The 12,790-nt window shown below is 35.8% G+C and overlaps 1 protein-coding gene across 1 annotated transcript; it reads right to left on the bottom strand.

Moving 5' to 3' along the window:
- Positions 1-2,794: 2,794 nt before the first annotated feature.
- On the bottom strand, positions 2,795-7,325 carry LOC126667537 (uncharacterized). The gene is made up of 7 exons (XM_050360528.2): positions 6,834-7,325; positions 6,580-6,746; positions 5,346-5,557; positions 4,797-5,051; positions 4,586-4,672; positions 4,050-4,222; positions 2,795-3,214 (listed from the first exon to the last, which is right to left on the bottom strand). Exons 1-7 carry the CDS (start codon positions 7,208-7,210, stop codon positions 3,103-3,105), a joined length of 1,383 nt encoding a protein of 460 aa, XP_050216485.1. The 5' UTR covers positions 7,211-7,325; the 3' UTR covers positions 2,795-3,102.
- Between the last annotated feature and the right edge of the window lie 5,465 nt (positions 7,326-12,790).

Here is a 12,790-nt window from a genome sequence, read left to right as displayed (position 1 = left end):
CTTATTCCAAAAAAAGATAATGTTGAATATATCACTGATATGCGTCCTATTGCCCTTTGTAATGTGTTATTTAAAATTGTCTCTAAGATGCTTGCAAACAGACTTAAACGTCTACTGCCATCTATTATTTCACCATCCCAAAGTGCCTTCTTGCCAGGAAGATTAATTTCAGATAATGTCATTGTGGCATATGAACTCCTGCACCATCTCAAGTGTAAAAGGCAAGGCAAAAAGGGTCTTGCAGCGCTCAAATTAGACATGAGCAAAGCCTACGAACGGGTAGAATGGAGGTTTATTCGTGGAATGCTCACTGCTCTGGGTTTTTCTGTGGTTTGGATTGAGTGGATTATGCTTTGCGTTGAAACTGTTCGATACTCTGTTCTTCATGATGGTTTTGAAATGGGTCCAATTATTCCGCAACGTGGCCTCAGACAAGGCGACCCTTTGTCACCTTATCTCTTCATCATTTGTGCAGAGGGATTGTCTCGGCTACTCCAAACCAAAGTAAATCAAGGCTTAATTCATGGGTTCAAAATTGCTAATTCAGCCCCTCCTATATCACATTTGTTTTTTGCGGATGACAGCTACATGTTCTTCAATGCCACTAGAGAGGAAGCTGATTGTATTAGAGACATCTTGGAATGCTATGAACAGGCTTCAGGTCAACAAGTTAATTTTCAGAAATCCTCGATTATCTTTAGCAGGAATACGACAGAAGCTATGGCCACTGCTGTTTGTAACTCTCTTCATGTCAACCAAGTTGAGGAGATGGGTATTTACCTTGGCCTTCCTATTGCTATAGGTAGAAGTAAAACCCAAACTTTTGGCTACATAAAGGACCGTATACAACATAGACTCCAGGATTGGAAAGAGAAGTTCTTATCCAAGGCGGGGAAGGAGATTCTTATCAAGTCGGTCCTACAAGCTCTTCCAACTTACGCTATGAGTGTGTTCTTGCTTCCAAAACAGCTTTGTGATGATATAGAGAAGATCATCTCTCGTTTTTGGTGGAAGTCTTCTGGGTCCTCGGATTCTGGTATTATTTGGCAGAGGTGGGAGAGGATGTGTTCGCCGAAACATCTAGGAGGGTTGGGTTTTCGGAGTTTTCATGAATTTAACTTAGCCCTTCTTGCTAAGCACAGTTGGCGATTACTACAGGAACCTTCTACACTGGTTTCTATGGTTCTCAAGGCACGTTATTTTCCAGATTGTGATCTTTTCCAGGCTCGTATTGGCACGAACCCCTCTTATGTGTGGCGAAGCATTTTAGCTGGCAGAGATATTGTTCATCAAGGTATTTCTCGGAAGATTGGGGATGGTATTTCAACAAATATCTGGACAGACCCTTGGCTCCCCTCCAAGGAAAATCCGCAGATCACTACAGCTATGCCTGACAACGTTCGTATTGCCCATGTTTCGCAGATTATCTCTTCGGATCATAGCTGGAACATTCCTCTCATCTCGTCTATTTTTAATCCGAGAGATATGAGTCTCATCTTGTCTATTCCTCTCTCTCAAAGGCCAAAACCAGATTCTTGGATTTGGAATAAAGATAGGAAAGGTAATTTTTCTGTCAAAAGTGCTTACTTTCAGGCTTTTAATACTCAACATTTGGTTGGTTCTAATCATTGTGCTGTGAACTGGAAGAGATTTTGGAGACTTGCTATTCCTCCTAAAGTTAAGCACTGTATATGGAGAGCTCTTTCTGGTAATCTGCCAACTGTGAACAATTTGTTAAGCAAATTTGCTGCAGTTATGAATTTTTGTCCATTGTGTAGCCAAGAAGGCGAATCTGAAGAGCACGTTTTCAGGGATTGTTTCTTTGCCCAGAATTGTCTTGCTTTGTTTTTTAATGGCCAAGTTATCACAGCTAACTCATCTTTTCGGGATTGGCTTAACTTCCTTCTTCTTGGGCTACCTCCGGATAGATTTGCAGGAATGTGTGTGCTACTCTGGAGTTTATGGAAAAACAGAAACGATGTGCTCTGGAACAAGACCAACAAGTCGTGTACTGATGTGGTTCTTGAAGCCAACAGTTTCCTAACTCAGTGGTCTTCAGCTAAAGCTAGTAAATCCAGCCCTATTTCTGATTGTAATCGCTCAGCCAAATGCTTTTGGGTTAGACCACCAGAAGGGAGTTTAACTTGCAATGTTGATGCAGCTGTGCCTTTCGAGGGAGGCTTCAGTGCTTTTGGTTTTCTTATTCGTGACCATTTGGGAAATTGTTTATTTGCAAAACATGCGGGTTTAGTTGGTAATCTGGAGCCTAGAGTTGCTGAAGCTATTGGGGTTCGCGAAGCGCTTAGCTGGATCAAAAGAAAGGGCCTCTCCCGTGTCCAGGTGGAATCCGATTGTCAGGAGCTTGTTTTTGCGTTGAATCATCCTTCTAGGGATTTGTCCTATTTCTCCGATATTGCTCGTGATTGTATTTCTTTGTTAAGCACTTTGGAATTTGTTTCCATTGCTTATGTAAAACGCTCAGCGAATATGGCTGCTCATTGCTTAGCAAAGGCGGTCGATTCTATGTCTGTGTGTAAGGAATGGGATAGTACTCCCTCCTTTCTTGTTGGTTCTCTCCGCAATGATCTTTAATAAAGCTTGTCTTTTTATCAAAAAAAAAAAGATATCAAAAGTACGTTCTATCCATTCTTTTTTTAATTAGAATCTTTAAAACGAATTCTATGGGACTATATGTTGATTCGTCAAGAAAAGCATGCTAAAAATTGCACTACATAATTTCTTTTGAACTTCTATAAATATTATTTCATTCTTTCAGGTGAATCGGAACTTTGAATGCCGACTAAGAGGTGGTCTATAATTTAGGCATAAGAAATAAAATCACCATTATTACAAGAAATCAACCTTCTACAATAAAAATACACAAAATGCTAGCTGATCTACACAAGTTACATACTTGGGCTGCAAGAAAGATTCCGACCTAGTAAACCAATAAAGTGGCAAAAATTTCAGATTTTCCGGTTTGCTAATCTCATCGGAGTTGAAAACAGAAGATGTTGACCTCACATTTAACAACTTCAAAACTAGGAGAATTGAATCGGAGAAAATTGTCTTTCTATGTATCTAAATGCAGTATCTGATATGTCATCGCATTAACGGAAGTAGCCATCTCATTTCTGTTCCATTTCCATTGGATAGGTAAAATACCTTCTTCCAGTTCTCCTCTGAAAACGCTTCACGACGTACTAGTCTTTGCCTGCATTTAACAACATTCAGAATAGAAAATTGGTAAATGGCCAGTCAATTAAAGCATTCACTAGATTAGGCATTGTTGCAATATTCAGCTTCGACTACGATGTTGCCAAACTAATACTTTGCTGGAATTTTCACATAAGACATTAACTATAACAAACCTTATTAGATAAAAATTACGGAAACCATCATAAATGAGTAGTCAAATTAATGGTTAAAAAATGAATTATTTAATTAGGAAACAGGTTCCCAGTTCAATTTGTTATTTCAGCTCCTTATTATTTTCATATGATAGTCTGATTATGTAGCTTTTAAATGTAACCACGATACTTATTATAATTACAACCAAACCCAAATGACCAATCAACCAAGATATAAAAAGAAACAATGAACTAATATACTGACAAGGCAAAGAGCTCTATGACTACTTGACTAGATATTGGGACCAAATTAGCATAAGATAAGTTTAAGTGTCCAGAAATCAGGTTTGATGAAAACTTGTAGAGGTGCATGTTTCAAGCCAACAACACTGCTACCCAAGCAAAATATATACTCCCTCGGTCCCGTTTAAGAAGGGACATATCCCATTTTTAATTGTCCCATCTAAGAAGGCCATATCGTGTTTTCTGTTGAACTTCCACTTTTATCCCTTTAGTTATTTCAACATGTATTAAATGCAATTCAATTTACAATACATCTATTCTATTATTAGGAGAAACTATACTAATTAATAGGGGTAGACATGACAAAATGAAATATTGTCTTATTTTATTAATCTTTGTGCAACACTCATTTGTCCCTTCTTAAACGGGACGAAGGGTGTAGAATTGTGTTCATACCTGAGGTAGTAATGACAAACAGTGCCTGCTTCATCTATGCTATATCGAGGCAAATTGACACGAGCATCTGCAGGAACATCTGGCAAGTCTTGGCGCAGCTTTCCAACAGCAGTTGAATGTGAAAAGGCACCTACCATCATGTCATCATGCATCATTGACCTAAAAGCATTTACCTGCAAAAGTAACATGTGGTATCAAATAATCACATACACGGACTTGCCTTTCTCACAATGCATTAGTAACCTAGAAAGATGATGAATTTAAATGAGGCAAAACCAAGAGCCCCAGGGTGGGAGAAGACTAAATCATCAAACCCTCCCTCAGACATGAACAGAGATAAAACCATCTAAGTGCTCCACTAAAGGAAAACAGAACAAAGCATTTATTATACATGTGAGCAGTTAGATTGACTTAATTGGCTATGACTTGCAGCCATAAAATGTTCAATCCTTAAATAAAAAACAAACAAGTTTCTATCTACAGAAAAAGAAAAGCACATTCACTCAATAAATTGATAAGAGATCAGTTATACTGACTGTTGCAAGTTCTCTAGCATGTATTGGTCTGCATGAACGGATGGTCACCGGCTCTTCATACTCGCTGAATGTAAACCAGTTATTATACTGGAAATAAAAAATTATCAATAAGTAAATAAATTATCCCAGCTACTTATGCTATTCCATAAAGAAAATCATCCAAGAAACTCAACAATGTAAAGATAATGATTTGTTCCAGAACCCATCTTACTTGATCAATTGCAATGAGCACAGGGATATCTTTTACGAGTGACAACTCTTTCCTCAAACGAACTACTGCACCAACAGCTGCATGTGTGTGCTTGATTCCAATTTGAATCAAGTCATATAAAGTTGAACCTTCTGGAACTGGCATGGACTCAACTCCTTTCATCCATCCAACACCAGCACCCTCTCCCAGTGGAACAGGATCCAAAATGTGACATGGTAAATGCTTCAAGTGGGACTCATTATATTTCAGAAAATCCTGCATGCAATTGGCCATTTAAAAATATAAAAAATGATGAACATCAGGCATCGTTCCTTTAAAGCTTTTCAGAAAAGTATCTAATGGAGAGATAAACACGTAAACAGTTACTTAGGAGAAAATTTAATAACAAATGTTCAGAACTATGGATTTTACTGGTTTAAGACCTTAACAGAAAAAGTTAAGGTCGCCGAGATCTTCCTGTTTGCCACTTATGAGAACAGCAGTTCATCATATTATCTTACATTAATATCAAGTTAGTTTAACATGAAAGAAAAAAGATTAGCTTCTTGCCTTGAGAATACTTTGAGCCTGTACAGGCGTGTCCCAAAGACCAGTATTTGGGTTTTTATAGAAAAATCCTCCATGAGTCCAATCCTTTCCTCTGGGAACATAAAATACGAGCCAACCCTCTTCACGAGCCCAATGCACGAGCATTGCTAAAATAATACTCTTTCCACAGCTAACAGGACCATCCAACACAATTTGCTTCCTCAGTTTTTGAGCTGAAAATATAAAGCAAACAACAGGTATTCAAAATTTCTAACTAATCCTCAAATTAACTGCACATATGCACTAATAATGAAAAAGGAGGTGACTTTTTCCATAAATAATTCAAAATAGTTGCATGGACATCACATACTCTTTAACAATTTAGCTTATTAGCATTTCCAGTTCTAATTATAACTCACATAGTGCCGCTTCACATTCACTCAAAATCGACCTTCAGTATCAGATCATCTTATTAAAATTTTGCTCATTCTAAATCATTATCAATATAATATTGCCTCAACCTATGCAGCATGGAAATGAAAAATGCTAAAACAAAAACGCCGAAATAGAAAAGGAAACACATTTTTTTCCAAGAATAGATTATACATAGAGTTCTGAAATTTCAAAACTATATCTGAAAACGATACCTAAATGCCAAATCATAGAATTCGGGAAGTTCCCATACATAAGACTCAAATAAGACATAAATTGTACAATCACATCATATCACATTTTCATAATTTCATATCATAAGTTTCATTTCTTAAATAATCCTAATAACTTTACACTGTAAATTATATATTCACAATCAATCATTGTCTCTATTTTCACTATAAGAAGAAAAGGGTACCGGAAGGTAACTATTTGATCAATTTAAAATAAGAGTTGTTCACAATCAGTCTACAAAACCTTCAATAACTCTTTAATACCTTGCGACATTTAATTCCAACTGCTATTTGTTTTAAAGATATAGAAACTCTAGGATGTCACCTAAAGGCTTAAATTTTCTAGTTTTGATCCAAGACTAATACCTATATATAGTCACCAATGAGTTATATTTCAAATGTAACCACTAGGCAGCAATTCTGCTAGGTTGTGGGTTCCATTCCTCCCACAAGCGCTCCCATTCCCCGATTATCAAAACAAAAAAATACCTATATATAGTCTATCAATCAGAAGTAGTCATTTTATTGCTCTATCCTGACCCTACTGCGATATAATTTCCTAACAAGTCTAAATACAAAAATAAACACACCTTTAGCATCAGACGAACTCAAAGGAGAATCAACAACGCCTCTGAAATTGTCGCGAATATCCAAAAAACTCTGCCTAACCAACACAGCTCTTCGCATTGATTCCTCAAACTCCTTCACCATACCCGCTGTCAATCCCTCGGGTAACACATTATTCAGTCCTTCCTCACTAAATAACAACAATTCATTTCAAAATCACATGAAAAAGTGTACAAAACATAGAAAAAAAAGAAGAAGCAAACATAAAGTAAAGTACCTGAGCTTGAAATAAGTGCAGGTGTCTTTACGAGTGAGCTGAGAGAGCGAGGAAGTAGGAGTGAACAGAGGTCGGCCATTAAGACCCAGATCAAGAGAAGGGTCAGTATCATCCTCCGTCAGGCGGCGGGCGCGGGTGACGCCGTCGTCGACGAGGGAGGCTTCGAAATCGTCGGCTGTGGATGATGCGGAATCTTCAGAGGGGTTCTTGGATTTGGGTTTCTTCTTGGATTTTTGGTCATTTTTCTTGTTGGGTTTGGCGGATTTTGAAGAGTAGTGATTGAGATTGAGTGATGATAAAGAAGGAGTAATTACAGAGTTTAGTTTTGGGTTGCGTTGGGAATTTGTTAATGCGGCTCTGATGATTAGCCTTAGCATTTTGTTTTTGTTCGCCGGAGATGGAGGCTGAGAGAGGTTTTGGGTTTTTCTAAAAAGTAAAACTTTCGCGGCGGAAGAGTGGAGTGAGGGAGTGAAACGGTGAACAAAGGATCAATTCAGCCCCTCAACTTGGCATAAAATATTACTAAGAAGTTCATTCTCGAGCTAAAAGTGTCAAACACATCCAAAAGTTGTCACTTTTGTATTAGAAAGCCCCTCCCCCACTCCCTTTCTTTAAAAGAAAATTAAAAAAAAAATGATCTATAATTTTTATTCCATTTTTCAAATTGACATTTAATTATCTTTAAACTTCAATTATAACTCTTATATTTTTAAGCTTTCATTGATGTTCTAAGAGTCTATATTTTGAAGTGATGTAAAAAAACCTACTTTTCTACCTAGAGCTGCAATAGTCAATAGATGGTAGTCTCGATTTTGTATCTAACGGTTTAATGATATTATATGGTAAACTCGTATACGTAAGCTTTATGCTTATATATAGTTTTGATATTGCGCGATCTTAACCATATGGATGTTTTATCAATTATTATATGCTAAACTGGTTTATATGTTATGTGTTATATATTTGAAACAGAATAATATATGATATATGAGATATATGTAAAAATCCTAGTTTCCATGTATATAGTAACGGTTTTCACAAAACGATTTCAACGATTATCGTTATGTTTATAAAAAAGTTTTCTGAAAACATATTTCATATGTTATTATGATTTGAAAAACAAAAAGTTTATAATGGTTTTAAGCTTGCTATGGGTTTTGGAGCAACCGCTTTCATTCCGCACGCTGGTCTTGACTCGAGATTTTAGGTCGTGACAACATATATATATGTATATGTGATATGCGAATAGCGTATGTGTTTCGGATTAAGGTCTCGAACGAATCCATTATTTGGCTAATGTCTATAATGACTTTTCTTATTTTATTTAATACTCATTAGTAAATTATGAACTCATTCAGACTAAGTTTGACCCGTTGATATATACCCCTTTTCAGATTAACAGTGGTATTGGCATGAGTAGGCTTCCATCATTTATTCCGGAAGTCATTTTTAAATAAAGTAATGGAAATCATTGTTGTTCTAGAGTTGTACTAGTTGGGTATTTGGGAGTTTGTTATTTTCAATATTTCACTTTATTTTTATATAAACTCCGATGTGATACTACTATATACGTATATGATTGAAAAACTGCGAGTTTTTGTAAAAGACAAACAGTTTACCAGTATTACACATGTTGTACGGGTTTATGTTATTATAAAGGTTTGGTACTGTGTTTGAACAGGACGAGTTATGTTATGAGACAAGTGAGATACGCCCTGATTTCCAATGTCACAATACTGGTTTTCAAAAAGATGTTTACGATAATAAAAGAAAAGGAACAAAGGATCAATTAACCCCCTCAACTTGGCACGAAATATCAAAATAGCCCAAGGTCGTGAAAAGGGATCAAAAAAATCCAATAGTTGCAAAAATCGGTCAAAAACACCCTTTTGACACAAAAAGAGAGTGGATTGATAAATTGACATAATTAACTTTAATTAATCATATTTTACTCTAATTAAATCATGATAATAATCTTAATTAAAAAATTTAACTAAATCTAATTAACTAACATAATTAAACTAATTATACATAAGCAAATCAAATTAACCTAATAAACTCTTAACAAGGAACCCTAATTTTTTCAATCTTCTATCGCCGCCACCTGTAGAGCAGCAACCATCCCCTTCACATGTAATCGGCGGCAACCTCTAGCATCCCCCATAATCAGGCTTATACCCAAAACATACATAATCTCAATAACACAATCAGCCAAAGCAGAGCATAATTGCACAAACACAACCCTCCTTAACAAAATCCAACAAAATTTTATAAACACCTGCTACTGCCGCCTCGACTAACAACACCCACCATCACTTGATTTTTTTCTCTATTGGGCGTTAATTTTGTTGCTGCTTTTGGAGATCTCTCATCGCCGGAGACGAGCAACAGCTGCAGACGAAGAAGATGGACTGAAGAAGCAGCGGCCTGATGGGCAGCAACGGTGACAAGCGACGATTAGAGGCAGATGACGAGCAGCATCACATATCGAAGAAGATGGACTGAAGAAGCCGCGCTAGAAGCCCCTTCGAGTGGAAAGCACCAGCGGCAAAAGACGGTGAAAGAACCTGGACGATGAGAACGAGCGGCGGCATAATGAAATGTAGAAGAAGATGATTTTAGGTTAAATGAGTAAATGAAATAGGGTTATTCTCTGTTAATTAAGAAAATAGAAGGGAAAAGTGTCAAAAAATCCCTCATTTTTTTTAAGAAACTATTATAAGGTCTATAGTTTTAAAATTATAAGAATTAAATTGATATTTGAAAATAATTAAGTGTTATTTTAATGAATGAGATAAATATTAAGGACCACTTTTAACTTTTTTCCATTTGTTAATAGAGAGTGTGTTTCAAATGCTGGGGTGAGAGTGGGGGAGGGTGTATTTGATCCGGTTTGTCATAGTAATGGGTCTAATTGATCCGGTTTTATGACCTTGGACCTATTTGATACTTCGTGCCAAGTTGAGGGGGTTAATTGATCCTTTGTTCAAGAAAAGTTTTAACGAGATGTTTTTGAAAACATATTTTGTAAGTTATATGGTTTTGAAATGCGAAAAATTTACAGTGTTTTTAGATTTGCTACGGGTTTCAGAGCTACCACTCTCATTTTCTAGCGCCGATATCGACCTAAATTTCGGGTCGTGACATATGAAATATTTGATACTCTTTGACACTTATGTATAAACTATATTAAAATGTTTGAATTTATGTATTTATTTTTCTTTTTTTCTTTTATGTAAAAGAACTAGGCTTAATCACCCAAAAAAGCTCCACCTTTCGGCCCTTTTTCAATTGCACCCTGACGTTATAATTTTGTCCAATTCACCCAAATTCGCACCTTTGGTTTTCAATTCCACCCTCAAAATAAAATTGTACTCTTTTCACTCGGAAAAAATTTATAAAAATCCTTATAAAATATTAATTTGAACTTTCTTCCACACAAAAGTTAAAAATGAATGACTTATATAAACTTTTTTTTGAATAGAGAAGAGATCAATTTAGTATTTGAGGGTGAAATTGAAAAAGGTGAAGCTGAGTGGAACAACCCTTACTTTGCACAGCGAGGGGGAAAAGGAAAGGGAGAATTTGTGCGCCGATACGGACGAGGAAAAGGTCAGATTATTCGAGAGGCACCACCACCTCGACAATCATCATCAAGTATCATTTAGTAATGTGGCTTACATTTAAGTTAAGTACGTTTATGTGCTTTAGTATGAACTACTAAAACTAGAAAAGATAAAATACAAATACAAAGAATATCGAACAATGGATGATCGATTCACCCCCTCAACTTGGCACGTAATATCAAAAAAGTCATTTTGAAGACTATTGGGTCAAATAGACCCGCAATTTAGCACTTTAGCATCAAAAAGGCCCTCTACCAACACTTACCCAGTCGCACTAGTCAAGTATGATACACTCTCCACTTACAAATGGCAAAAAATTTAAAAGAACCCTTAACATTTTATTCATTTTTCAAATTGCTATCTACTTATTTTCAAATTTCAATAATAATTTATAATTCTAATTTTTTTTTTATTTTTTTATTAAGATTTAGGGAATATTATTCCCCTTTTTCAAATTGTAATCCTAAATCCTAAAAAATTAAAACCTGAAACTACACAGCCGTCACCCATATCCTTGCCACCACCACACTTCAATTTCAGCCCCACCTTAATCGATTTCTCTTGTGTTGTTGTTGTTGGTTCTTTGTCTTATTCTTTGTTGCTGCTTCAGCTTCTCCACCGCTGAATTTTTTACTTTCTTCTACCATTTCTCCGCCGGCAACATCCCCGCCCTCAAATACTTTCCCATATGTTCTCAGAGTTACAAATGAACAAACGGATCTGTTCATTTGGGTTTGAGTTTGTCGTTCTGGAGCTCCGATTTTTATTGGTTACAGCAATAGTGGTGAAGGACAAGAACCATTCTTCCAACATTTTCTCCATCAACGGATCTAGCTTTTCCGACAACAGCAACAACGATGAAGACGAGTATTGATGGAGCCGCTGCGCCAACATCAACAACTTCTCTGGAAACGGCAGCAACAACTTCTCCATGGAGGCGCTGCAGTTGATGAAGACCGAAACTGCGGAATTAGGATTCAAGTCTTGTCTTTTGAAACGTCATCTTTTGATTTTTAAACCTTCTGCCTACACCGATAGGATTGCGTCGAGTCAGTCATTAATCATGCCTTGATTTGATGCTTTCATTTTATGATATTGATGTTATTTCACTTAGATAATTTAATTTTTTTTATTTCTCGGGAAATTTTATGTTGATAATTTTCTTTATGTCATACTTGGGTATGATGTTAATTGTCTTATCTTGATGATGTTGCTTTTCACTTGGGTGATATATTTTGGCTGTTTTACCTTAAGGATGTTGTTGGCATTAAATTGTTTGAGAGTACTTCTGGTTTTGGCCGAGAGCCTTGATTTAAAAAAAATGACATTTGTCAGGATTTGACACTGTTTTGAGTTTAAATGATTTTGATCGAAGAATATTTTTCACGTTTATGAATTACGTTGTTAATCATGTATTGGTTTTAAACTACCTTAAGAAAATTATTTTGCCTAACTAGTGTTTAACGTAAATAGTCAAATGGGTAGTCTGGACACGACACCCTAAAATGTTATTTTCAATATCTTGCCTGTAAAAAAATTAAAATTCATATATTTCAAAATTGTATATTTGACTAAGGATTTACAAAAGGTTGTTCTTTTGAAATAAAATGAATTACTCTTATTTTAAAAATTTAAGTGCTACATCTGAATCGTTGTTTCCAAAACGACGGTTTCCGATTTTTTTTTTAAAGAAATACCATTTTGATATTTTAATTTTACATTTGTGATTTTATCATTTGTAATTTTTCAATACTTTGGTGTTGTTAGTCGTGACTGTGAATTGCTAATTTTGATTGAAATTTGTGTTTCTGAAAATATTGTTAAAGAATAATTGTTTTTCACTTGGGCGATGAGTCTGATGTTGTTATTGGGTGACGTCGAGCTTCTTATTTTGAAAATATTAAGATTTGTTTTGAAATGCGTTTTCCGGACTTGAGAATGTTTGTATACTTTTTTTTACAATTGGTTATTAGGGGTTTGACTTGGGTCACCTAAATTGGGAGTTGAGTTTGGAAGTGGTAATCACTCGGCTAACTCGGCGATTTTCATTTGAGACATTTGGAAACAAGTATATCTATTGTTTTATAAAAGAGGTGTTCCGGAAAATGATTTTTAATACTATGAGGCTCGACATGAACTTGAAATTTATTTTGTAGATTTTACCTTTTGAATGGTTTTGATAAATATTTTCGGATCAACATTTTATTATTTTAATCAGTTTGGATGCTTTTAATTGATTCGATAACTTAGTCATTGTTGGACTGTTTGAGTTGCTACCATGTCGGTGAGAATTCGTTAACCGGATAAGTTGTTGCATGCTCAACTCTTTGG

This window comes from Mercurialis annua, linkage group LG2 (genome assembly GCF_937616625.2).
Source record: "Mercurialis annua linkage group LG2, ddMerAnnu1.2, whole genome shotgun sequence".
Classification (NCBI taxonomy): Eukaryota; Viridiplantae; Streptophyta; class Magnoliopsida; order Malpighiales; family Euphorbiaceae; genus Mercurialis; species Mercurialis annua.
The sequence above is the reverse complement of the archived record's forward strand: the minus strand, read 5'-3'. Positions and strand labels throughout refer to the sequence as shown.

What these genes read in the sequence shown, in the direction of transcription:
- LOC126667537 (XM_050360528.2), bottom strand. Translation starts at nt 7,210, where the DNA reads ATGCTAAGGCTAATCATCAGAGCCGCATTAACAAATTCCCAACGCAAC. An exon ending in GAGTTCGTCTGATGCTAAAG is followed by an intron (nt 5,558 to 6,579) that starts GTGTGTTTATTT and finishes TTATATTTTCAG; the next exon opens with CTCAAAAACTGAGGAAGCAA. An exon ending in ATGCTAGAGAACTTGCAACA is followed by an intron (nt 4,223 to 4,585) that starts GTCAGTATAACT and finishes TTACTTTTGCAG; the next exon opens with GTAAATGCTTTTAGGTCAAT.